The sequence below is a fragment of the Falco cherrug genome, chromosome 1 (assembly GCF_023634085.1).
Source record: "Falco cherrug isolate bFalChe1 chromosome 1, bFalChe1.pri, whole genome shotgun sequence".
Classification (NCBI taxonomy): Eukaryota; Metazoa; Chordata; class Aves; order Falconiformes; family Falconidae; genus Falco; species Falco cherrug.
This window is the reverse complement of record NC_073697.1, coordinates 94,696,359-94,721,210: the sequence shown is the minus strand read 5'-3', so window position 1 is coordinate 94,721,210 and position 24,852 is coordinate 94,696,359. Positions and strand designations below refer to the sequence as shown.

At 50.9% G+C, this 24,852-nt stretch overlaps 2 protein-coding genes across 4 annotated transcripts; one reads left to right on the top strand and one right to left on the bottom strand.

Annotated features, from left to right (window-relative positions):
• Window positions 1–5,078: 5,078 nt before the first annotated feature.
• On the bottom strand, window positions 5,079–9,910 carry MMAB (metabolism of cobalamin associated B). Its single transcript, XM_055701842.1, has 9 exons — window positions 9,708–9,910; window positions 9,553–9,629; window positions 9,347–9,440; window positions 8,935–8,992; window positions 7,991–8,063; window positions 7,514–7,611; window positions 7,122–7,186; window positions 6,045–6,104; window positions 5,079–5,652 (listed from the first exon to the last, which is right to left on the bottom strand). Exons 1-9 carry the CDS (start codon window positions 9,908–9,910, stop codon window positions 5,565–5,567), a joined length of 816 nt encoding a protein of 271 aa, XP_055557817.1. The 3' UTR covers window positions 5,079–5,564.
• A 79-nt stretch (window positions 9,911–9,989) lies between these two features.
• MVK (mevalonate kinase) lies at window positions 9,990–23,938 on the top strand. Of its 3 annotated transcripts, none has more exons than XM_055708355.1 (10): window positions 9,990–10,145; window positions 10,246–10,393; window positions 11,397–11,544; window positions 12,820–12,975; window positions 15,939–16,042; window positions 17,082–17,127; window positions 17,912–18,002; window positions 18,479–18,595; window positions 21,762–21,915; window positions 22,261–23,938. In XM_055708355.1, the coding sequence occupies exons 1-10, from the start codon at window positions 10,068–10,070 to the stop codon at window positions 22,410–22,412; spliced, it is 1,194 nt and encodes a 397-aa protein (XP_055564330.1). In that variant the 5' UTR covers window positions 9,990–10,067; the 3' UTR covers window positions 22,413–23,938. The 3 variants fall into 3 exon arrangements, with proteins under 3 accessions (XP_055564330.1, XP_055564339.1, XP_055564349.1); XM_055708364.1 differs by having other exon boundaries at window positions 22,217–22,341; XM_055708374.1 differs by lacking the exons at window positions 9,990–10,145; window positions 10,246–10,393; window positions 11,397–11,544; window positions 12,820–12,975 and adding an exon at window positions 14,033–14,322.
• The last annotated feature ends 914 nt before the right edge of the window (window positions 23,939–24,852 follow it).

Genomic DNA, 24,852 nt, shown 5'->3' with positions numbered 1-24,852 from the left:
TTCTGCTCAGAGCGTGCAGCAGAGGGAAAAGCAGAGCTTTGGGGTACCGGTACCTCTGCCAGGAGGCTGCAACACAGGGGATGGAGGGGGCTGGTCCCTTGGGAAATCCCTTTGGCCAGGCTGGTTCCTGGTGCCTGTGCCCGGTTGTCCCTGAGAGGCGAGCTCCTTCAGGCACTGTGAGTGTCTCTGAGCCTGAAGGGACCTGGCAGAGTTCTTCGAAGGTTTTCTTCTTGCATCTTGGAATATGCTTGGGGAGTTGCTACTTGGACTTCGAGGTTGCTGTGCCTTTGGTTGTTGGTATATGCACAAGAATATCGGTGCTCCTTGGGCGCAGCGGGTGGTGAGCCTGGCTCAGGGCAGGCACTGGGGGTAGTGGTGCTCTACCCCCAGTGATGGGAAGAGTGGAGAGGGAAGCAGGCTGGAAAGCCAAGCAAAGGAGAGCAGAGCAGCATGTGTCTGGGTGCAGCACAGAAGCTCTGTGTGGTGAGTGCTCTTCTCCAGGAGCTCTGCTGCAGGCAGAACTGGGGGGTGGTGGCGAAGCTGGCTGCCCCCAGGCTCTGCTGCAACCACTGGAGCTGGGCTTGGGTGGCCAGCAGGGCCAACTCTGCATCTTCACACCGAGGAATCTTAAGCTTTTTGGCTTGGGGAGGCTTAGGGAGATGGGAGGTTGTGGGGCAAGGCTGTGCTTTGTAATATTTTTTTTATTATTATTTTTCATAATACTGTATTGTAGAAGCTGCCCTAAGGACCAGCCACTGGAGCCAACATGGGGTTTGTTGTTAATACCAACGTAGGCATGGTGTTCCTCCCCTTGCCGGGCTCTGTAAGCATCCTTGGAGGAGTGAGGAGCTGTGCCAGCTGCTCCAGCTTCCCCCCAAGTTCAGGTTTGGTGTGTGGCAGCGCTGATGGTGCTGCGCTCGCCCTGGGACCATGGTGCTCAGGGCCACCCCATGGGTGCCCGGGCTTTGCTAGGGAGAGGGAGCTCGGGGAGAGCGAGGGAGAGGGCTCCCAGTCAGTGTGCAAGCGCCATTGTTTTGACACTGAGGCATATGGCGCCGTCAGAAACAGCAAAAAGAAACCCCACAGCAGATGCTGCCAAGGCAGAAAGCTGGCAGCAAACAGCCAGGCCTGCAAAATGCCTGCTTCTGCCTGGCGGGCCAGCGCCACGCCGTCTTGCCAGGGCTGGCTCTGCACACACTGTGGGGCTGGCTGAAGGCGAAGTGTGACCATGGCCGTGGTGCTGGGACCAGACACACACTGGGCACGGAGCTGGGAAGCATCGCTGGAGGCTGGTGCTCCCTCAGTGGCGATGCCGGCAGGGAGTGATGCTGGGGGGTCCCAGCCGTTGGGGCTGCCATGCAGGTAGGCACAGGTGTGTTTGGGGAGCATGTAGCTCTTCATGCTGCTCCTCTTCTGCTCCTCCAGACTGTCCTAAGCCCCCAACTCATGCCAGACTGGTATTCCTTCTGTTGGATCACACGGGTTTGTACAACCTCTCGGCCGGCGCTTCATGCCACAGCTGATTGCAGGTTCAGGTGGAGAGGGAGGAGGGTGTGCCAAGCTCTGGTCTCCACATCCCTGAGCAGGAGGAGATAAGGTATTCCTGTGGCTTATTTTTGTGTTTGCTCACGTTTACTGAGGCATGCAGCAGCTCCTGCAGCACGTCAGCAACCTGCGCAGGTGATGGAGTGGTCAGACCTGTGTGGCACTGGCTTGGCACCACTGCCTCCTGCGTTAGTGGTACTTCACTGGTTGTTCAGAAACACGCTTTTGTGGCTGTTTCTAAGGTCAAATTCTTCGATACTGACCCCTCTGCAGCTTCACCCTGGCATGGTTTGAGCACTAGCTATGGCACACTGCCTGTCCGTGCATGCCCTGCACGGACGGGGCACAGAGGTGGGCACTTTCTGCCAGGCTGCAGCAGAGGTGGAACTGAGGGACCGAGACAGCCCTTTCCTTGATGCAACCGGGCTGATTCTCAATGCAAACAAGCCCTGCTTCTGTCTGATGCAGGCACAGTAGCTCTGGGCACCTTGAGGTGCCCGCTTCTAGCCAGGTCCTGCTGTAGCACAAGCTGTTTGGGTGGGGAGGTTTTTCCTTTGACCACTTCCAGGCAAAATGGGTATTTCAGGAGTGTGCGACTGCAGAGGACATGGCCTGATGGCAGATGTAGTCCCTTCTGGTCCTCCAGCTTGAAGGGAGGAGCTCAGGGCTGCTGCTGGCTCCCCATTGCTGGGGCTGTGCACCCCAAAACACGCCAAGCCCCATGCTGCGGGGCCAGCACATCTTGTCAAGGTGGGGGCACACACGTGCGAGTCCTTCCTTCTGTGCATTAGCAGAGGAAATGCTGCCTCGTATGAATTTACATATGACTTGGCAAAATGTATGTTTGTGTCATTTCTGCAAGAGCAGCAGCCAGTTCTGCTGCTTACACATCGTGGCGGTAATAGAGGTGCTTGAGTTATAGTGAAACTTATTTCATTTTACAGCTCCTACAGCGTTAACAGATGTACAGGCGTCTGATCCAATCATGCAGCAAGAGATTTTGGGGCCAGTTCTTCCAGTTTTGACAGTGTGTAAGCTAGGAGCAGCCATATATTTTACAAACAAGAATAAACGACCCTTAGCAACATATGTCTGTGCTGGCAGCTCCAACGTAATCATAAATAAGGAACCCTGCTAGGCAGGAATGTATCTGGGCTCTGCATACGGTCAGTATGGACAAAGCATCTGCCTTCCTCCCATTATATTAATGAGGTGCAGGCACTGGAATCCCTATGCTGTATGGCTAGATTTGCTGGGTGGGGACAAAGGACTTGGAAAAACAAACCCAGAGCAACGGAGCTTTATTTGTTTTAAAGCCTGTATTTCATTTCAGAGACATTTCACTCCTGCTGTCTCACCAGGCTCTCACGCATTACTGCACGCTGCTCCGTGATCGGTAGGAGATGCCAACTTGGCCACGCTGGAACTTCTTCACTGAACTGGTGAACAAGGTCCCTGCTTCAGCATCAGTGTCCCCACACCCCTGGCCTCTGCTCCCAGCCCAGTGCAGAGGGTGCGCTGGGGCCCGAGGATCCAAGCCTTGCTGCAGCTTAATGGCAAGCAGCTCCCCTGCGTACCGCGGGGACAGGATTCAGGACAGAAAGGTCCCTTTTACACTGCCGAGCACTGTACGACAAGGTGGTGAAGCAGAGGACAAACACTGCGCGCTGTGACCCCTCCAAGGGCTGAGCATGGCCCCTGCAGAGCTCTGCTGAGCTGCAGCAGCGCGTGGGGCTGGGACCACGCTCAGCCTGAGCTCTGCTCGCTCCTAAATTCAAGCCCTGGCCCACTGTGCCTGCTTAACTGAAACAACAGGGTCACCCCAGACACCAGCCTCCCTCCGTTTCAGCCCCACAAAAACAATTGCACAGATGTCTTTGGGTAGAAACGGAACAGGAGGGAGCTGGAAGCTGAGTGCACCCTAATAAATTTAATCTCTATATCATGTTTAAGTGTAGTAGCTAAATTTATTTCTCTTTGCAATCAAAACAATACTAGCTTTGGTCCCAAAACAGTAGTGAGATTTCTTCCCCCCAGCTGGAAAAGAAGAAAATACTATAAATCCATCCCGGAGCTGATTTATATAGCATTCATGAAGAATTTATATTGCAAAGAATTTTATTCAATTAAACTTGAAAAGCCTCTAGATTCCTAAGGTTCAATAGTGATCACTGAGACAGAGCTATCATAAAACTGGATGGCCTGTCTGGAGCAGGCATTGAGAAAATGTCTGATGTGACATTGCAGCTGACGGTACAGTCCAAATCAAGAGCATTTGTCATTGGGATGTGTTACAGGCTAAGGCTTGGAAAATTACTCTGTGAAAAATGTGCATTAACAATAGGCATGAAATATCTGTTTTTTAAAAAAAAAAAAAAAGGGTGAGTAATGAGACAGCGGTATCTATTAGTGCTGGGCATTCTTCACTCTGACCCCAATCTGATTAAAAAGTTAACACAAAAGCCAGAGACTTTTTTCGGGAAGCAAGTTTCAGGTTGTTTCTACTTAACTAATTGAACAGAGCAAGCTGCATGACTGGCTTAAAAGCTCTCACCACTAAAATTGGCACCCTCAGAGCAGGCCAAGCGCTCTTGATGCGTGTGGATCACCTCACAGCCCACGGGTTGCCACGATGCTCCTCCATACACAGGGAAGACTTAAACGACCCCGTCTGATACGTATTCTTCCCAAGCACATTTCCAAGCTGGAAGTGGCTTGGACCTGCCTGTAAAACTGTAAATGTCTGTGTTCTCTAGGCAGCGTGGGTAGCAAGGTGTTAACTCATTCAGCTGGCTGTACCGCACTTGTTTACATAGAGAATATGGTTTTTTGGCACTCTTCGGTCCATCAGGAAGCTGGAACAGAGGATGTCTTCTGCCTGCTCTGCTGAAGCTCTGCATTCTGCCATCGTGACAATTGCAGCCAGATTCTCTAAGCTCTAGGACGTGCTCTAGTCTACCCTGTTGAGGACTCCGTGACAGTGACACTCCCGAGGTCAATGTGGCTGCTAACATGTGTGATACGAGCCCCTTTGGGTGCTAGCCTCTCTCTTCCACCTCTAGCTGTCAGCTGAGGAGGCACCAAGCCCCTGCTACTCCTCACAGCCCCTTTATCTGCAAATTCAGTGGCTTGAGTCACCCCTAGTAGATAGATACTCAAACTAAACGAGGGCTCTACTCCATCAGCTGGTACCTGCATCCAGAGGGGGATGCTGTGACCAAACCTGTGCGTTCAAAGGGGTGTGGAGTTAGCCCCAGCTATCTAAACTGAGCTTGACACGACCTGTATGATTTGGCCCTTCCTCCTTTAATCCCTCGATCCTGTGTGAGCCTCAGTTCCTGGCAGAGGACGCACTGGATTGTCAGCACAGACATTCTTCACATGTGTAAAGAGAGGCAGCCAGAGCCAAAGAATTCCTAGTGCATTCCTGTAAATCTACCCAGCTCAGCTTCAGCCAGAGCTGATGGATTGAAAGCAACTTAAAAAAGAAAAGCACGCTGGGCTCAGTATTAAAGTATGACAGTTAAGGGCCCTTTGGTACAAGTAAATCACATTTATTATTTCAAAGCTTGTGGACAGAGTTCCTGAATCTCTACCCAGTTGCTGTTCCATATGAGCATTATGACTTACAAAGAGAAGCTGATTGTTTTCTCTTCTTCATTCCTCAGAGTCCTGTCAAAGCTTTTCCACAGCACCTGCCACTGCCTAGGGAAACGAAGACATCGCTCGAAAATCAGCTGTAGTTCTTTGAAGTCTCCTGCCTCAACTCCAACCCAGGGCAAGCTAACTCTGATGCCATCACTGCAGTGTCGTACAAAGGCATTAGGACAAGGCCCAGTGAACAGAAGAGCTGTGTCCCTCACAGTAGTTATGAACAAGGCCCTAGTTATTTAAGCTGGAAGTTCTTGGCAGCTCACATTTCCAGTCCAGGCTTGCCTTCTTTCCCTTCCTTGATGGGGGAAAGCAGACTGCTGGATTTAGCTTCCCATGATCAAGGAAAGAAACATCCCAGCTCCCAGTTACGGTTCAGGCTTTATATATATTTTCTCTTCCTTCCCTTCCTTCATTGCAGCGTAACGCGCCAAAACGAAGAGATAGTCGCTCAGTCTGGAAACCAAGGGAAAAAGCAATGAAACCGCTTCTCACACCACGTGTGTTCGTATCCAGCAATGCACAACTACACAGCAAATCACTCTGAGTACAGCACAAGAACTGCAGGTGAAGGAAGGCAGAGACCACGCGAAAAAAGATTTCCAAAATGGCCCTCGTTAAGAAAGCTGACTACTCCCTCAGCCCTGCAGCAGTGCCTGCAAACATACAGGCCTTGCAAGAATACTTCTCAACAAGCTGCTTGTTGAAACTTCAAACATCTTACTCTAGAAGGGAAGCTTCTTGAGAAGTAAAACCCCACCACTTTATCCCAAGACTAAGGGAACAACATGAGGCACGCTTCAGTAGTATAGAGCAAGGCTTTGGGATTTGGGTTGGTTTTTTTTTACCTGTTTAAATATTTGGCCACGTTTGGATCTGCTTCTCCTGCTTGTACTAAAGGAACCACGCTAGAAAAAGAAAAAAATTTTAGCTTTGTAGTTCTTGAATGCACAAAGGACTGCGATGCACTGGAGCACCAACCTTCACACCGCAACCTCACCTGAAGTCCCCATTCTAACTCTCCACAGCAGGTGTGAACGCTGTTTACTTCCCCAAGGGGAATGTGCGGTGGCTAAATGATGCAACTAATTTTTGTAATGGCTCCCCTCCTCTAAAGGATACTCATTAGTGGGTATCACTCAACAATAGGAGTAGTTTGCAGGATAATGGTCCTTTTCTGCAGGTAAACAGGGACCCTTTTGTTGAGGGCACAGAGCTGTTCCTTGCCTCCTGACTGGTATACAGCTCTTTCTAGCTTTCTTTTGACAAGAAAACACTGACTGTGATTAGTTTTTTTTAAGATCATGCTGCTCCAGTGTATCTTGTCAGAGTAGCGATTCTCACAGCAGAGCACATCCACAAAAACATCTTCCTGCAAATCAGCAGCTGCAGTAAAGAATCCCCAGCAACTTAGAACTGCTGATGAGCAGGTTCAGGCTAAGACAAGAGACTTTCCGTGGAAGTGATTTACATAACGAGCAGGCAAGAGTTGGCTTCTATGGACCTTACCAGGGGAGTTTTCATCTCCAACAGAGAAGTGAGACAAGGTAGGTGTGGGCAGTAACATCTTAAGCCACTACAAGCTTCCCTGCCAGTGCCCCAGCTTCCATGTGTGCCAGCCTACAAAATACATTTAGCAAACCAGATAGGAGCTGAACACGTAGATGCATCTCAGTGTAAACCTGTCTGTTCTTTCTGAAGTTCTTAGCTGGAATGACCCAGTTCAGGGGAGGGAAGAGAGACTTGCTTTTTGCTGACTGCACTCCTGGAATTTGGCTAATACAAACATACAAAGCTCAACTCGAGCTCTAGCTGAGTGCAATACAGCTACGGTTGATTGCTCTGACTGCAACAACTTGCTATCATTGCAGCATTCTGATCACCTTTTATCAATTTTATTCTGTTACACTACAGCCAACACTCACCACCTTTCAGCTCTGCGGCAGACAGCTCGGGAAAAATGGAGAGCAGCACTGCTTTTACCTCCTGACTGAAACAACAATGAAACAGCGCATCAATGTCTGCTAACAACAGATACAGCCATCCACCTTATTGTGTAACTGCAGCAAAGCTTATCACATCTCACACAGGCGTACAACTGAGCCCTGTCTTACGGCTAGGCAACTGGGAAGAGGTATCTGAATGCAGTAGGATGGGGAAATTTAACTCAACTGGGTCCTTCTCTCTGTTTTTCTTTTGCTGTTTGTCCATGCAAATAACGGTCTCAGAACCTGTTTTCCCACAGCAAGTGGTAGAGCAGATTCACCCCAACAAAGAGAGCCTTCCCTAGTCAGCAAAAGGCATAAGCAGTACCTACTGGCAAGATGAAAGCTCTGAGTGGAGGAAGCTGCTCAGAGTAACTGTCAATCCACTGCTCCAGCTCCAGAACCGGCTTCTCACTAAAATACGTTCGTTCTACAGAGGGAAAAGAGGAATCAACTAAAAGAAATGCAGAAGTGATTTGGTCTGCTGTCATATTTCTTGGATCAGTAAGCCCTAAGGAAGCATCCCCAAAAAATCCTCCTGCTACAGCAGGGCTGGCTCCCCATTCAGCAGCTGAGGATGGGTGTCAGTGTTGGGGCAGCACCTCAGACCAGCTTGTATCGCTTGAGTCACAGGAACGCAGCAGCCTGTGGGGCCGTGCGTGACTTCATTCAGCACCCAGACACGCACTGCGGAGCAGCCCTCGGGTAGCTCTACCTACCACATACTGGAACAACCTCCCCATTGCCAGTCTAGAAAGATAGCTGTGATTCAAGAAACGTTATCCCAGGAAAGATACTGTGGGGCTTACTTAAATGAGCCCCTCTGGCTGAGGAGAGAGGTGTCGCGATGTTGGAGCCCACATCCTGCAGCATACACTGGACCTAGATGTGGCAATCAGGACAAAAATAAGAAGCGCTTTCATTAACCAGCCTTTGATGCTCCGGTAGAACTGCAGCAAGATCTGGGAGGCGACAGCTGGTTGTGCTGATTAAAGAAGATCCTACCCTTGTTGTTCATCATCCCCCAGCCTGCTGGCAGGGGGGATCAGATAAGTGCTCCCTAATTGCTTTATGAGAAGCCAGATTAGCACATGTACTTGTTTTCACTGGCACATTAAACCACCCTGGCTGACTTTGCAGAAAGCAGGCTGGGGAGTGCTCACATAATCCCTTTGCTGGTAGGACACCAAACCAGTAACCTCTGGAAGAAAAGCAGTGACAAACAGCTGCAGACAGCACTGGCTTGATGTCACATCCACTTCCAAAATGGGCATCTCTCCATAGTCTGGGATACTTAAAGAGACTGTCTGGTAAAGCTTTTTAAAATCTCTGATTATAGCTCCTTCTGCTTTCTTGTGCACAGCACAGCTAATTACCAAAATTCACAGACTGCCACAGTGGAACACATCACCCGCCTTCGTGCCCACGTGGTTACTTTGCCCCGACTTCAAATCTGAGGCTATGGGACAAGACTTGTGTCCATAACCATGTATAGTAACAGGTCTGAATAAACCTAGTGATACGTTTGTCTGCCCCAAACTAATTACCTGTTCTACCAGTTTACTTCTTGGTTAAAGAAATTTATTTAAGAGTGCAATCAAGGGTCAGAGTCTTAAATATTTCTTTCAATACTAAATTTATTAAATTCCTGCGTGTCAGCGGGAACATTGTGTCTAAATGTTAAAGAGTTTAAGAATACATTTCAATAGCACAGATGTGACTACAGTGGGTGAGGATTATCATTAATACTCACTTTGTGAAGCTGCTCAACAAACGTGTGGCCCTTTTCACTACTAAATTCACCAGCAAGCCTATGTTAAAAAAAAAAAAAAAAAAAAAGAAAAGAAGAGTTAGCTGAAAATTAAAAAAATGACCATGACTGTATATGTGTTTTTCCTAAGGAAATTTGGCCACTCCTGGCTGTCAGTGCCACCCTCCAGAGAAACCCGGGCACAGCGTATCCTGATGGGTGCTGGGAGCGCGGTTCTGAACAGAGGTGCTGCCCCAAGACCCCCCGCAGCAGGGGGCTGGGGTGTGTCCCCAGGCCCTTGGGCACGGGGAGGGGGGAGAGCGGTGCGGCCTGCCCGGGGCCAGGGCTCCCGCAGAGCACGGCAGGCCACGGCTGGGCCTCCACGGCGGGCCGGGCTGCGGGGACAGGGGGTTACCCGATGGCCGAGCTCAGCTCATCCGTGGCTCCCAGGGCCTCGAAGATCTGGTCGCCCTTCGGCCTCCGCTCGCCGGTGAAGGTGCTGGAGAAGCCTTTGGGAAGGGCCCGGGGGCGGCGCTCAGAGGCCAGGACCGGCCAGCGGAGCCACTGGGGTCGGGCCGGGCTTCTGCCCGAGGTCCCCCCCTCGCCGCCCCCGGGCGCTACCTGCGTCTCCCGTCCTCGTGTAGATCTTCGGGGCCCGGTCGCTGCGGGGGCCGCGGGCGGGGGGGTCGCCGTCGGGGCTGTGGGGGCACAGGTCGTGAGAGGAAGCACCGGGCCCTCCCCCGCCGGGCCCCCGGCCCATCCCGGCGCTCACCTACCTGCCCGCCCCGCTGTGCTGCCACCGCCGCCCCGCCGCCAGCAGCCCCCGCAGCCCCCCGCCTGCCGCCCGCCGCAACATCCCTCCCGGCCGCCGTAGCCGCCGCCGCCGCCGCCCCCTGACCCTCGGCGGCCGCCGTCCCTCCCTTCGCCCCCGCTCGCTGTCACCCCAGCGCCGCACCACTCCGCACCGCCGCCTTGCCATTGGCCTTTCCGATGTCCCGCCCTCGCAAGGATCCCGACTATTGGTTCGAGGGTAAGGAGGGTGGGGCAGAGCGCGGCTCCCATTGGCGAGCGGGGCTGTCAGTCCGCGTGGTTGGAGTTAGGCGGCTGAGGCGGCGGTGGCGGCGGCTTTGCGGGCGATGTGGGAGCGGAGCCTGCTGCTGTCGGCCCCGGGGAAGGTGATCCTCCATGGGGAGCACGCCGTGGTGCACGGCAAGGTAAGGAGCCTGCCGCCGGCTCCCGGGGCTCCGGCCCGGCTCCCCTGGCTCCGGCTCGGCTCCCCTCAGCTCCCCTGACGCCGCTCCTCCTTGTCCGTAGGTGGCCTTGGCCGTGGCGCTGGACCTGAGGACCTTCCTCCGCCTGCGGCCCTGCGGTGAGGGCCGGGTCCGCGTCCGCCTGCCCGGCGTCGGCGTCGTGAGGAGCTGGGAGACCCCCCGCCTGCAGGCCCTGCGGAGGGGGTTTGCAGGCAAGCGCTGAGAGGAGGAAGCCGCTGCCCCTGTGTCTGTGGGGCTCCCGGGCCTGCTCGGTGCCCTCTGGCTGCGCTGGGGCCCCTATGGGTGCCCCGCTGGAACCCCGCAGCGTTGGTTGTTGCCCCTGCAGAGCGTCGCTGGGCCTTCTCTCTGACCACGCGCAGTGTGTGTTTCACTACTGAGTCCCTGCACGCTGCCGGCTCAGGCACGCACGCTCCCTCCCTGTGCCTCTTGTGACCTGCCTGATGCTCTGGGACCCGAGAGTGGCCCTTGCCCTGGCTGTGTCCTCCTGGTTCAGGTTCCTAAGGGCTTGTTCTAGTACTGCTGTGGCTCAGGCAGTGCTGTAATACATACAGGAGCCAGCCGGGGACCACATCCAGGTGTATTACCAAATCTGGTCTGAGTTGAGAGCTCTTGGGGAAGGCAGGGATACAGGGCCTGTTTTCCTGCCCCTTTGCCAGCCCTCACTGGAACTTTTGCAGCATCTTATGCTGGGTGCGGTCCCTGACTGGTGGTTGTGCTGTTTCCCTCCAGAGCAGCTGGCATTAACTCGTGGTCCTCATGAGCACCGTTTCCTTAGCAGAAGACAGAACAAAGTCTGCTGAGTCGGAGCATTGGTAACCTCTCTCGGCACTGACCAAAAGTTCTCTTATGCTCTGCCTGCTCCTGGCCATTTGGAGTCCAGACTTGTGTGAAACACAGCAGAATATCCCTTCTGGTGATGGATGGGTGCACTGGGAAGTGTAGGCAAGGAGGCAGTTGCTATAATACAACTTAGGTGTGAAACGTAGAAACACTGGGTTTTCGGAGTGACTGGTGGAGATTTTGCTTTTATTTTATCATGAATCCTTAGGTAGAAGGTTTGTAGGTGAAATCTGAAATTGGCTCAGTCTGTTTCTGCCCACTGTAACAGGAGATGTTGTTCTTCTATATACTACTTTCAAGTTTAACAGTTTCCTGGTTTCTAAGTGTTAAATTTTTCCCTGCTTGCTTCCATAGCTGACTTTGATGAATCTAAGTCCCCCAGCATAGAACAGCTGGATACACTGAAAGAGTTTGCTGGAATCGCTGCTGGAGCCTCAGCTCCCGAGAGCCTTGCTACTCTTGCCTTTCTTTATATGTGCCTGGCTATTTCGGCTAAGTATGGGTAAGGCTATCTTCCTGCCCCAAAATAAATATGTTATCTCGAGTGTTGTTCACCATTAATTGCTTCTACAAGGTCACAGGAAGAAATGAAATCTTTGAGGCAAAATAAGAAATTACAAGGAATCTCACTTTATTTAGGTTCTGAGTGCCTCAGAAGACACTCTTCAGAGCTGAGCTGTTTGGTGGCTGGGGTGCCCCAAGGAGGCGGGCTGGGAATCATCTGCTCTCATTTAGGCATCTGGCTTTGAGGTGCTTAAGTTGAAGCAGTTCATCCTGTTGTTCCTGCACAGTCAACAGAAGCAGGCACAGACATCCCTCCCTCCAGCAGACAGCTCATTTCATCCTGGCTCAGGTTAGGAAAACTGCTGCAGAAATGAGCTGTGAATTCATTGTCTGAGCTAAGTCTGATTGCTCCTGTGGGCTGAATCTCCCTAAAAATAGGAGAACTTGGGGTAAACGCAGCTCAGAGCTGTTCCAGTTTCTAAACTTGACCAATACTGTTGATGATACCAGTGGAAGTTACTGGACAGGTGCTTGGGGCGATGTCGGATACAGCGCTGCTTGCTATTTAAAACCAAGTAGAACCTGATTTCAATATTCATAGCAAAGAAATCAAAGGTTAAAGAATTACCATGTGTAGCTGCATTGTGTTTTGCTTTGCAGTCTCTGAGTTGCTTGGTGATAGCACTGGGGCTGTCATCAACCTGCTCCAAAAACATCAGTTCGTAGTCAGTGTCACTCACCAGCCAGTGAAAAGGTCCTGGGTTTGATACTGGGGTCTGTAACACAACCCAGATGCATTCGGTGGAGAAAAGGGGCACGTGGGCACAGATATGTGCGTCTTTAATCTTCCCCATCAGCTTGTCGCTCCAGTGGGATGTAACTGCAATTATGGATTTGGGATATTTATGCTTCATTTAGAAATACATTTAAAATCGTGTTTACAACAATCTTTGAAGGGTCTCTTTATGGTGCTGCTCAAGTATTTGGTTACTAAGTGCCCCTGCTAGCAGCTTGACAAGCTGTGCTAATCATAGATCCAATTCAGCAAGGCTTTGTTCTAGTACAATAGCTTAGCAAGGCTACTCAGCTGTGCTAACTGAGCACTCGTGAAGCCCGTGTGCCTCCGATGCGATGCGTATGCATGTGCTGATGTTGCCAGTTTTTGGCTAGCTTTTCCTGCGATCAGTCCTAATTGGCATCTTTTGCCTTTGAAATGTTGTCTCAAGACGGAATTCAAGGTCGTTGTGTTAGATCCTGTATGTTTTTGTTTCAGAGATGTTCCGAGCGTGGACATACTGGTGTGGTCTGAGCTGCCCACGGGAGCTGGGCTGGGTTCAAGTGCCGCCTATGCTGTTTGCTTGGCAGCGGCCCTGCTGACAGTGTGCGGAGCCATCTCGTGCCCTCTGAAGGAGGGAGAGTCCACAGCCAGGTAATGCACTGAGGAAGTGTTCCTGCTTTGATTGCATGGCCTGCGGCGGCTCTGCTGTGCTCTCTGTCTTTCCTTCTAGCTGCAGAAATTCTGGTGCTGGCACCTCTCTTGATCTCTCTAGCCGACTCCTGGGCTGTGGCCGCAGCAGCGGCCCTCTGAGCCCAGCTCCTTTCCTTTCCTCTCCTATCGCTGCCGTGTGTTCCCAGCAGCAGAGACGTGCCCTGTCGCAGGGCTCTGACCTGTGAATCATGTGTTTACAATTTGCTTCTCCTGGTAAAAGCAACTGGATGCAGAGACTTCATAAAACTTCCACCCTTTCACTTGTCTAGTGTAAGACAGATATACTTTTTTTTTAAAAAAAAAAGCGCTTTATTTTGCCAAGCAAAAAACCCACACATACTCTGATGTGGCATTTTTTTTAACCTCTATTTCCTCTCTGTCCCTGAGCATCTTCCAGTTTTTGCTTTGAGTACTCAAGGAGTTGATCCTTTCTGGGGTTTGTGCATTTTCATGATGATTTTTTTTTCTGCGTGTGGTACATTTCCTGCTGATCTCCTGCCTGAGCTTCCCCTTTATCAGTGGCTGGTGAAAGGGAGTTTCTTTCCTCCTGCCATTGGGTTGCTTTCCCGTGGAGTTCAGTCTTGAAAAACTGGTTTGCTCTGCTGTGTCTAAGTAGGCTCTGCTTAAAGATGCGTATCACAGCTGGAGCAGCAGAACCCTCTATTGTGTGCTTCGTGCCAGGTGCAACCTTTTATGGTTGGCTTCTGTGGTTTTTGTGGGGGTCTAAAAGTGAGACAGCAAGAGGGAGTAGCTCTGTTCTGCTGCAAAACCCAGTTTTGCAGCCTGACCCAGAAACACGTTCTTGGAGTGGAGCAGTTTGTACACCCTGCTCAGGCAAATCTCCCAAATAGTCACACAGCACGAGAAATAAAAGGCCAGTTCCAAACCAGGCAATGAGCAGTGAGGATGTCTTCATTCCCTGCTCGTACTTCTTAGCTTCAGCTTGAATACAGTGTAACTTTTTTTTTTTCTTCCAGCTGGCATGCAGAGGGTAAGTGAGAGATGGGGGTGTCAGACTTCAGAAGGTTTTTGCTTAACGTCGCAAGAAAAGAACAGCGTGATATAATGACTCCTGTGTAGAGAAGAATCGCAGCCTCTCAAAGAGGATTAAAAACAAGTGGTTTACAGCAAACTGCGCTTCTATTTTGAGTAGCGGCGGTGTGAGCTGTTTTTCTGAATGCTTCACAGATTAAATATTGGCAAGTGAAATGAAAGGTGTGTGGAGATGGATAAAGACATTCAGCTGAGGCCCAGGGAAGCGGGGGAGTTAAAGGAAGCAGCTTCCAGGTAGCTCTCAGACCTTCTGTCTTGCCTTAGTAGTGGTCAGTGACCATTCTCATTATTTCATATAAGACTATGTGATGCTTTCCAAAAATCCATGTTTGTGCCTCTGCTCCGTCACGTAATACCTGTTCTGGGCCCTGTATTCTAAAAACCTGTCGAATGCACATTCTCGCTGCACCAAGCACCAGCTCTGATCTCTGTGGAGCATCCCCAATGCTGGGGTATCCGATGCTACCATACATTAGGCCATTTGAACGGTGGCTTGGAACACGCGCTGTGTGTCTGGACCGCAGAGCAATCCGAGCGGTGTGGCAGGGGAGGATCAGAGATGTGTATTTGTGTGCCTGTGCCAGTCTAAATTTGTTACAGCAAGGAGGGGGAGGGCTGGCTGGCTCCCTGTGGGTGTTGAGCTTCCCTTGCAGTGACAGGGTTTGAGAGAGTCCTTCAGTGTGGAAGTGAGTGGGTTTGAAATAGACTGGTGAGTTCTGAAGGTGGGTGCACGGGTGCATGCCTTGCAGGCCCAAAGCAGTGGCGTGTTGAGAGGCGCTGGGAGAGAAATCGCTGTGGTGGAATTGCAGTCAAGTTGCAGCCAGCAATTAGACTAGACAGTTGGACTAGATCATCTCCAGAGGTCCCTTCCAACCCTGACCATTCTGTGAATTGCTTTGTAACTGGCAGCTCTGCGTTTGCTTTTTGTATTGCTACAGCCCATTAATTAGCATGTTCACTTGGGGGTCTCAACCCTTGCTGAGTCTGACCAGCACCAAACTCTTTGTGCTAGCATTTAAACTCTCAAAGCACTTACCAATTTATGTGGCTGCTTTTAAGACAACAAAGATCTGGGTTTGTGTTTTTAGCATAACACCTTCTGGATCTGCATTTGGTTCCCTTCTGTGCTCTAAGTGCCAGCACGCGGTGCAGCTTGGAAGTGTTCGGAGTTAATCCCTAAAAATGAAAGTTCTTTGCTAGAGGTGGTGTGGTTAGAACTGATTTACTTCTGACCCAGTTTGTGAGGTTTCTGCAGCTGAGCGGCTGGCAATTAGAGGCTGTATTTGCACGTGTGAAATGCAACTTTTACTATGCTTTTCTCACATGGTGCCTTCTGCATCTACAAATACATCATCCTGCCTGTTGGTGAGCAGGATTTCAGGCCAAGATGTGTGGTAACACACAGTGTCGGGGGGGCGGGAATGGGTCTGGACTTGCATTCAGTTAAATTTGATCTTCTCTAGGCCAGGGCTAGGATCTCCTCCCTGAATCTGTTCCCTCCCTCGCTGCTGGCCTGCAGCAGGAGCACTGGGTAGTGGTTGTACCCTCCATGCTGTATCAGTCCGAGGAGCAGTGCCAGTTCCCCTCGCAGGGCTGAATGTGTTTCTACGTGTTGCCATGCAGAGAAGTGCCGAGGGCCAGTTAGGCGCTGTACACAGCGGTGCCCACTCTCCACTGAAAGAGTGCAGTGCACAGGGGGGATGTGCAGTGCTGGGGCTCTTCCTACAGCAACTGGGTACCTTGTATGGTTCCTGCCGCTTTTGTATCTCCTGTGGCTTCTGATGCTTCTCTCTGTCACTCTGCGTGTGCTGATTTTGGTTGTGTATTGGAGTAATTTTCTTGCCTTTCAGGTGGACAGAAGAAGAGCTGACTTTGATTAACAGCTGGGCCTTCCAAGGGGAACGGGTGATCCATGGCAATCCGTCGGGTGTGGATAATGCTGTTGGTACCTGGGGTATGTGTGTGTGCTTGCTGCTCCCTGGCACTGAATATGGGTGCTGAGGAGAGTGTTTCCATTCTGCACTGCAGACTGCGCATCAGCTGTGGCATCTGCTCACCAGTTTCCCAGAAGCTGCAATTCTGCAGACGATAAGGCTCGGTTGGGGTTGCTGCAGGTCGCTGAACGGAGCAGGTTGCCTCACTGTGCTGAGGTACATAGAGCAAAGGGACCAGAAACTCCCAAATTCAGGTCCCCATTTTGACCTGAGTAGGGGGACTCGATCCCTGTCCTGGTTTGCCCCATCTGTGAGCTGGGACTGGAGCCAGCTGGGGTGTTGGGGACTGGCTGCAGTAACACCAGAGATCGTCCCCCAGGCAGGTGCTGTGGAGCAGAGACCCTGCTGCAAATAACTGATACTTAAACATTCTGGCATGAACAAAGAAACCTAATCCTGTCCCAAGGATAATGCAGTAGAAAATGCAGTTGGACAGCTGTCATTTAGTTTCAATTAACAGAGACTTCCAAGTGTTTTGGAAGTGTCCTTGGAGACTTTTAATAATCTTTCTAATGAGACCTAATCGCAGTGCCTCTGTATAAGTAGGAGCCAAGTGAGACATTCCTTCTGGACAATGAAATTCCATACTGAAGGACAGCTGCTGACGTGAGTGCACACGTTCAGTCCAGTCTGAAACCTGTATGCTTGGCTCTGCCCCAGGGCATCACTGCTTGATTCTCTTTTTTTTTTTTTTCAGTAAAGATTTAACGGTGGCCAAAGTCTTTGCCTTTTAAAAAATATTTAATGTGATCCCAGAGTAGAGGAGAGCAAAGGGAAAGGCACTGGGTTAACTATGTCCGGCCAGACCCTCTCATTAAGTCAGCAGGGTTAGGCAGATTCATGCTGTCTGAGAACATGGTTCATTTAGTTAGTGTTTCTTGCAATTACTGTCATATGCTCTGGGTGAGGTTCTAAAGATGAAAGACCTTCTGTCTCTTACGACACTGTGTTATCCCTCTGCTTGCTGTGTACTGAGACAATGCATGTATTTTACTTTAGGTGGAGCCCTGAGATACCAATCAGGAAAAATCACACCATTAAAGAGGTAATAGTCGAGTTTAAAAATAACACTTACATATGGTGGGTGGAATATGTCAAAGAGGCATTGGGTGGATGTTGTAGGGCATGAGATTGATGGGGGATCACTAACAGTGTGGCGGAAGGGCTCTGTAGCCAGGTTTTGCTGTAGGTGTGGGTAGCTTGAGTGTTGTCTTGGTTTGGGGTAAATGGGAACAATGAAATGTTTGGTCATTATCTGACATTAGATGAACACAGCACAAAGGATCAATATTAATTTCATGGCATTATGGGCAGCAGGAACGGATCTGCTCCTGGCAGAAAATGACATTGTGGGGAGGGGGAACTTTTTGCTTACCTGGTGCTAAGAGTGTGTGAAAACCAAGCTACAGAGACAAATCCAGGTCCTGCGTGTTCCCTCTGCCTCCTGCCAATGAAGTATAATCTGACTCCATTAAAATCTTTCACAGTGCATGAAATTGCTCTATTAGCAGTTAATGGCTACTGCTGGCTAGTCTCATAGATAGTATTTCAAAGGAAAAATTTGCTTGAAAAACATGGATTTCAGTAAATACATTACAGTCCTATTTATAGCGCTAGTACAGTTGTTCCTTGTATCCAAGAAGAACAAGCCTGAACCCAGCCAGCACTTAAGCACCTGCTTAACTTTTTTAAAACTAATGGGACTCCTTATCTTGGGTGTCATGCTCAAATAGGTCTTTTGAGGCAGAGCAAATTGTAGCTCTCTGGGCCTTGGGAGCTTCTGGGGGACTGTGAAGGAAAGAGGCAAGGAGATCTCTTGTTGCTTCCAGGGTGCCGATGCTGAAGATCTTGCTGACCAACACAAAAGTCCCTCGAAGCACCAAGGTCTTGGTGGCTGGTGCTAAGCAGAAGATCCTGAAGGTGCAGCACCTGCGTGGTCGTGGGGATGGAGATGCATGCTGGTGCAGGGTGGGGAGATAACCCTCACAAGCCCAGATCTCCTCATGTGGGACTGCAGGTCTTGCAGGGATCTCTTGGGAGATCCCTCCTGTCATCGCTGCATTCCTATCTGTTGCTATCCCAGCTGCTCTGGGAACAGGGCTTCAGCTCACCTCCTCCCTTTCTCCAGTATTAACAGGGCTTGCCACAAAAATCACCAGTGTGCAACCACAAAAAGAATAGTTCCTTCCTCTGGCCTGTTTCCCTCTCCTCTTCCGTTTTCTGCAGGTGGGAGCAACTTACCATTGCCCTGCTCTGCAGTGGGTTTTTCTGTGAATGGATAGCCCCAAATGGTGTGAGGAATAGTTTAGCTCAAAGGGGCTGGGGCTGGGTTCATCACAGTGGTATTGGAAGACTAGCAAGCACTCTTCTCATGTCTTGCCTTCCCCCGTTCTCAGTTCCCTGCCATAATGAACCCGGTGCTGGACTCCATTGATGCAATTTCTCAGGAGTGCCAAAGTGTTCTGGAAGCGATGCCTGAAAATCCATCACCAGAGTATTACCCTGTGCTGGAGGTAAGGGGCTTGTTCACCAGTATTTTTAGACACTGTTACTGTTGAACATCAAAACGTCATTTAAAGAACATTAAGTCTAAGAAAAAAATTGATAGCAGGAAATGTTCAGTTCTCAGTGAAACCATGGTCTGTGTGCGCTGCTTTTAATGCCCTTCCTGGAGCCAAGGGAGAGAAAACGCTGCTGGTGTCTCTCCACAGCAGTGCACAGAGAGGGAGGGAGCGGGTCTGGTGCTTTGTGGACCTGTAGCTCTGGAGGTTTTGTTTCCCTTCGCTAAGAAACGTGGCGTGAGTTCAGGCCAAGATGCTGCCTCCCTGCACCACAGGCCAGGCACGCTCGTTCTGGCAGTCACTGCCTGTGAAGCAACTGCTTTGTCACTGCCAAGGCTGGAGCGAAGAGCAGAGAGCCCAGCAGCCACTGGTTTGTGATGGACTGGTTACGAGCCAGCTCCCATTGCTCTGTGCTCATCCTGGCTCCAGAGAATAACAGAGTTGTGCCCAGAGCTGACCTGACATTGATGCATGAGGTGCATACAAAGATCTGTGTTTGTCTTGGCGTTGTTCAAAGTAGGAGAGGCTGCTGTGGTGGGGAGAAACGCGCTTCCAAGTGGAAGAAGTTCTTTACAGTGCTGAGTGCGCTGTAATACCAATTCGTGCAACCGTGGGGTAAGGATGCGCGGCAGTGTCCCAGCTGAGGCAAACCTGGCCTGGCTCTGGATGCCAGGTGACTTGGACGATTGAGAACCATTTGGTACCGGCAGTGCAGTTCCTTGTTGGCACCTGGCTCCCTCCCTTTGGTTCTCCTGTGAGGACTTCTGTTTGTCCTTGCTCTTGCTGGTTGGTTGTCCCCTCCACAGCTGTGGCATGCTGCAGAGGTGCAGGAGAGGCCTCTGGGGTGGGACAGGGAGCTGCTGTCCCAGCTCAATCCGTGGCAGCAGCGTAGGGCCACTCTGTTAGCAGATGCTTGGTACAGCCTTCTCTTTGCTTCAGGCTGTTGCACCTCACTGCTTGTGGGTGAGCTGCTGCTGAGGCTGCAGCAAGCACGGGAGGGTCTTCCGTGGGATTTGTAGCAAAGTCCTTCTGCTCCCTTTGCACCAAGGGAGTGGTGGGTTTCTGTACTCATCAGGGTGGGCTGACCCTAATGAGGGCTGAGCTGGCATCAGCTGGGAGAGATCCAGAGGCTGTCTGCAGCACAACTTCAGACAATTCTTCTCCACCTTAATGCCGTATTGCTCAGGCTGTCGGAAACGTTGGGGGACAGGGAAGAGGAGGGCTAATTTGAAGTGTGCTTTGAGATCCTCACGTGAAAGATGTCAAAACAGCCTTGTATACAATGCCTGGGAAGCAGCACTGCAGTGAGCAGCTTTCTGTCTTGACTCTGTTGTTTTGTCTTGTGCTTGAAGAGCCCACAGAGGCACAGTTGATTATATGCAGCATATATATATATATATATATATTTGGCTGTTTCTGAAATGTGCAGTTCTGGACAGCATTGTATTTGAACCATCGAACTAGTCTACTGTGTCATAAGCTGTCATCCAATTCCTGGCAGATTTTGGATCAGGAGATGACAGGTGTCTTGGATCATCATAGGCAGTGCTGTGCCCTCACTCAGGCATATAAAGAGGGCTCTAGATGGACGTCTGTCCAACCCAGCACAGAACTTGTGATATATGCGCTCTGCGTGTGACTGGCTAATTCGCTTCCCCACATCTGTTTAAAGGCAGTACAGGAATGCTCTGGGGTACAGAAATGGAGGGGGGAAGAGGGATTATTTCTGCGTAGTGTTGGCAGGAGACCTGTGTGGAGCTGAGGGAAGGTGATGTGACTGACACCTGCCATGCTATAGCATGGCTCCCGCTGCTCCCTGTGTGCAGCGTTCTTCCTGGCTCGCCACAGGCAGGGAAGCACTTGGTGGCGTTGGCTGGTGGAGGGAGCCACAGGGTTCCTGTTAGGGAACCTCTCTGGGACTGCTCCCATCTCAGCTGGCTCCCTGCTTGTGACACCCTCTGCGATAGTGATAGGAGCAGCTGCCACATGCCTGGGAGACGATCAGGTCAGGGTGTCAGACCAGCCTTATTGAGAATGAACTTTCTCTGCTGATGGTGCTGATGAGCTGGAAGGGCACTGCAGTGCCTGGGGGCCTGGTGTCAGTTCCTTGCCCTGCTCCAGGCTCACTCTGAGGGTGGCCCAAGCGCTTCCCTTTGCCCCTTAACTCCTCACCTCTAGTACTGGGAGGAGAGAAGCTGTGACCCCCATCTCTGTGAGGTGTTCTCCATTCCTTGGCCATTTGGACTTTGCTGCTGTGGCAGCTTTCTCCAGGAGCAGTGGTGTCTGTGGCTGGCTGGGACAGCGTGATAGAGATGCGCTTGCAGCTCACCAGAGCCGGGCAGCTCTGCTTGGAGGGCGGCCTTGCTTGGAGAGTGGTTTGCACTGCTTTTCCCCCCCAGGGAGGACCCTCTCGACCCCACTTGAGCTGGGTGCCAGATTCCCAGCGTGGTGCTGGTGAGTGGCCCTTTGGCTCACAGCCCAGGGCCTGCCCGCGAGGAGGGAGAAGTGCTGCACAATGCAAACAGGGGGAGGTAATTTCATGTCCCCTCTCCAGCAATGCCGTTCAGACTTGGCTGTGTCAGAAGTCCCCTGGATTTAGTTATGCTGGATGGATTGCAGAGCAGGGCAGGGTGACAGCCAGGAATGAGAGATGCTGGCTTAGTGCCCTTCCCACGGCCAGCAAGGGGGCTTGCACAGTCTCCTGCTCAACACTCGTGTGACAGGGGAGAGGTGAAGCTGTCGGGAGGCATCGGGGAGTTCTGATTTAGCACCTGAAATAAATGCCTGCTGGCAGCTTGCAGTGATCAGGATTTTCTCAGGAGGTCCAGAAGCTGTTATACCGCTGTCACTGTGGTGTGCAGCAGCAGCGCCAAGTCATGAGGGGGACAGGGACAGATGAGCAGTGCAGAGTTCAGACTCTGGCTTTGATCTTGCTGCCCAGCGCTGCTGGGCCCTGAGACACACTGGTGGCCTAACTCCCTGCAGAAATGAGATGGCCGTGTAGAGGTGGCTGCGAAAGCAGGGCAGCTCCCCTGCACCTCGCTGGGAAGGGAACCACAGCTGTGAAGAGCCTCTGTCACAATGCATGCTCATCTCCTGTGTGTACGGTTGCTTTTAGGAACTCTTTGATATAAACCAACACCACTTAAACGTGATTGGAGCTGGCCATCCCTCCCTGGATAGGCTGTGCCGGGTGACGGCATCCCACGGCCTGCACAGCAAGCTGACTGGAGCTGGCGGGGGCGGCTGTGGCATCACCCTGCTGAGACCAGGTCAGTAACCTTCTGCTTGCCATGGGCATCTTTCCCCTGTTCCACACGACCCTGCCAGTGGGGTCAGGTTTGGGAGCCAGAAGGTTACAATGCTAGCCCTCGTAGGGCTGTAGTGGGATGTGAAGCTGTGTCACGAGTACGGGATGGCGTCTCACAGAGCTGCCTGGCAGTGTGGTTTGCAGTGTGTGAGACAGAGGCGATTCAGTGCGTTCATTTATGTGTGTCAGACCTTCAGGGCATTGGCCCTGTTCCAGGGGGCATGTGTTTAAACGTGCGATGTCCCGTTTCTGTCTCCCTGCAGTGGCCTAGCTGACTAACTGGCTGCTCTTGCCTTCCTCTTGGCAGACACCTCCCCGCTGACCGTGGAAGCAGCCAAGCGAGACTTATGTGCCTGTGGATTTGAATGCTGGGAGACCAATATCGGGGCCCCCGGAGTGACCCTGCACTCCTCCTCGTCTTTAAACGCCAAAGTGCTGCACGCGCTCTTGGAGAGTTAAGCTTCTGCCTCTGGCCAGACTGAGCTTTTGGCACCATATCCTCGGAGCGATAAGTTTTATGTGCCCTGATGCCTGGAAACTTCTCTCCTGCTCTCCTGTGTTGCTGAGGGCATCTAGATGTGGGTGCAGAGCCAGTTTCGGGCCTGGTTCTCGCTGGGAATGCGGGCTGCCATGAGCACCCGGCAGCAACTGCTTGCACTTGGGCTAGGTGCAAGTTTGACCTAGTCTCTGAAAATCCTGTTTTGAATTTACTTACTCAACTGCTGTGCTAATCCCAAGGGGCAGGAAGAGAGGGTCTTGGCTGGATTCCAACATGGATAACGACACTTTGCTTGGTTCTGCTGCTTCAGATGCATGCGGTGTCTCTTCCCTTCTCCCCTGGCGTCCTGCAAGGGTGGGCAGTGGAGGCTGGCAAGGTGGATGTGCAGAGCGCTTTGACGTTTTTGGGTGAAAAGCGTCTTGGCAGCTCAGGGCTTGACACTCAGGTCTCCATTTCTCCTGGACTGCAATTCACAGTGGAAAGGAAACTTTAAATACTCTTAAATAGCTCTTACCTGCTACTAATTGAATTAGATAATTAATATGGAAGATACAGCACAATTCTAGTGATATGACCAGTTTTCACTTTCCCATGATCTCTGCCTGGGCTGATAAGTAGGGTCCTACTCATGTTTAAGGTCTGGTTCAAACAGGTACTGTCACCTGCAAGGAGAGTGGCTGAAGGCAAGGGCAGTCTTAAAATTTTCTCTTTGCAATAGCTGTTCTGGGATCTCTCACGCTTTGGTCTTAAACGAGCATGCCCTTCATGCTGCCTGTTGTTGGGTACTTAAACTGTGCCAGGGTGGGGGGAGACTGGGGATGGAGAGGGGTCAGTGACAGAGCAAACACAAATTTGTTTTAGTTTGAAGTAATTGTTTTTAAGTAGAAAAAAAAAAAAAACCAACCCACCACCTTCTGAAAAGCTGACCATAACTTGCAATTGGCAAACTACAAAACCTAAATGCATTTAAACTTATTAGCAAATGTAAATGCATTTTTTTACCTCTGAAATTTTAATGAGTTGTACTATGGAACTAAAGGAAATTGGCAGGTAAGTCTCTGAAGCCAGAGTATCTTGAAGTAATAAGCTGACTCTTAGTGACTGTGGTCTCTTCTATAGCTTCCAAAGAGATTTTATCATTGTTCTGTTTGTCTGGTTTTGTTGTTTTTGTTTTTTTTTTTAAGTGTAGCTCTGTTCAAGAATTGCTTCATTCAAAGCTGAGTAATACATTGGCAGAGGTGGGGGGGAGCTTGCATTCCTCTTCCAATACAGAAATAAAAAAAAATCAAATGCAAGAAGTTGAGATGTACTAGCTGTAAAATCCTGGCATTGTGATGACCAGCTTTAGTTCACTGATCAGACATAAAACTGTCTCTGGTTTTAATAAATTGATGTGTTTTACGTGCAAAGTGTTCTTTGATAATTATGCTGGATACAAAAGGAAAAAAAGTACCTTACACTGCTTCAATAAAAACAGGTTTCAGATGCTGGGTTTCTACATGTCTAATTACAATTCCAATTTGCATCCAAGAAAGGCTTTACGCTAATCACAAGTCAGAAAGCCTGATAAATAATTTACCATTTTCTAATACAGTGTAATCAATGTGAGTATCTGGGAGCGTGTTGACTCTGTAAACACTTAAATGTGTCTGTAGTTGCTGGCGGTTCGCACAAAGAAATGCCAAATTCAGTGTGAAGAAACTTTGCTTCAAAACGATGTGTCTGGGGTTGATCCTCATTAGCTGCTTTCCTTGGAAGATGGCCTCACAGTCACAGTACAAGTGCTGGAGGAATATGGAGGGAAAGAACAGAATAAAAATTTTGATTTGCTGGTGTAAATCATCATTAAAATGGGTGATTGAAACAGACCACCTGACCAAGTCAGGTCGGTGCAGGGGCTTCCTGTTGCTGAGCTGCCAGTGGAGCGTTTGAGTATGCTGTCCCTGCTTTGGTTTTCTTCCAGCTGTGTCAGGGCAGAAGGTGGAGGCCTCGGGTGCCGCAGGTTCCTGTGACCAGGGATGCTTTTGCCTGCAAACTTCCAGCCTTCTCTTGCCAGCCTTTGGTTCATTTGTGGGTGTGATGAAGCGTCACGGAGAAAGACGGTGGCTGAGCCTGGCAGCTGAGACGCGTGAGTCATCTGGATTGTGGTGGGGTGCAGGGGTGCAGCACCCTCCGTGGGTGCAAGCTGCCCTTCCTGGGAAGGCTCTGGCCACCCCCAGAGGTTTCCTCCTGCCTCTGCTCGTCCCGCTCTGCTCCCAGCCAAAGCGGAGGTGGGCGATGTTCCCAAGCTGGGTGAGGTTTTGTGGCAGCAGCTGCCCCATCCTTGGTGCAGGAGGGTGACCCGGGGCTGGGGGCTGTGACACTCCGCTGCAGGAAGGGCGCTGCCCGCGGGCCAGGGCA

Coding starts and splice junctions, on each gene's coding strand:
- MMAB (XM_055701842.1), bottom strand. CDS start 9,910: ATGGCAAGGCGGCGGTGCGGAGTGGTGCGGCGCTGGGGTGACAGCGAG. Junction 7,612..7,990: donor AGCCAGAGGGGCTCATTTAA/GTAAGCCCCACA, acceptor TTCCCTCTGTAG/AACGAACGTATTTTAGTGAG. Junction 7,187..7,513: donor TCAGAGCTTTCATCTTGCCA/GTAGGTACTGCT, acceptor TTGTTGTTTCAG/TCAGGAGGTAAAAGCAGTGC.
- MVK (XM_055708355.1), top strand. CDS start 10,068: ATGTGGGAGCGGAGCCTGCTGCTGTCGGCCCCGGGGAAGGTGATCCTC. Junction 11,545..12,819: donor GCTATTTCGGCTAAGTATGG/GTAAGGCTATCT, acceptor TTTTTGTTTCAG/AGATGTTCCGAGCGTGGACA. Junction 21,916..22,260: donor CATCACCCTGCTGAGACCAG/GTCAGTAACCTT, acceptor TCCTCTTGGCAG/ACACCTCCCCGCTGACCGTG.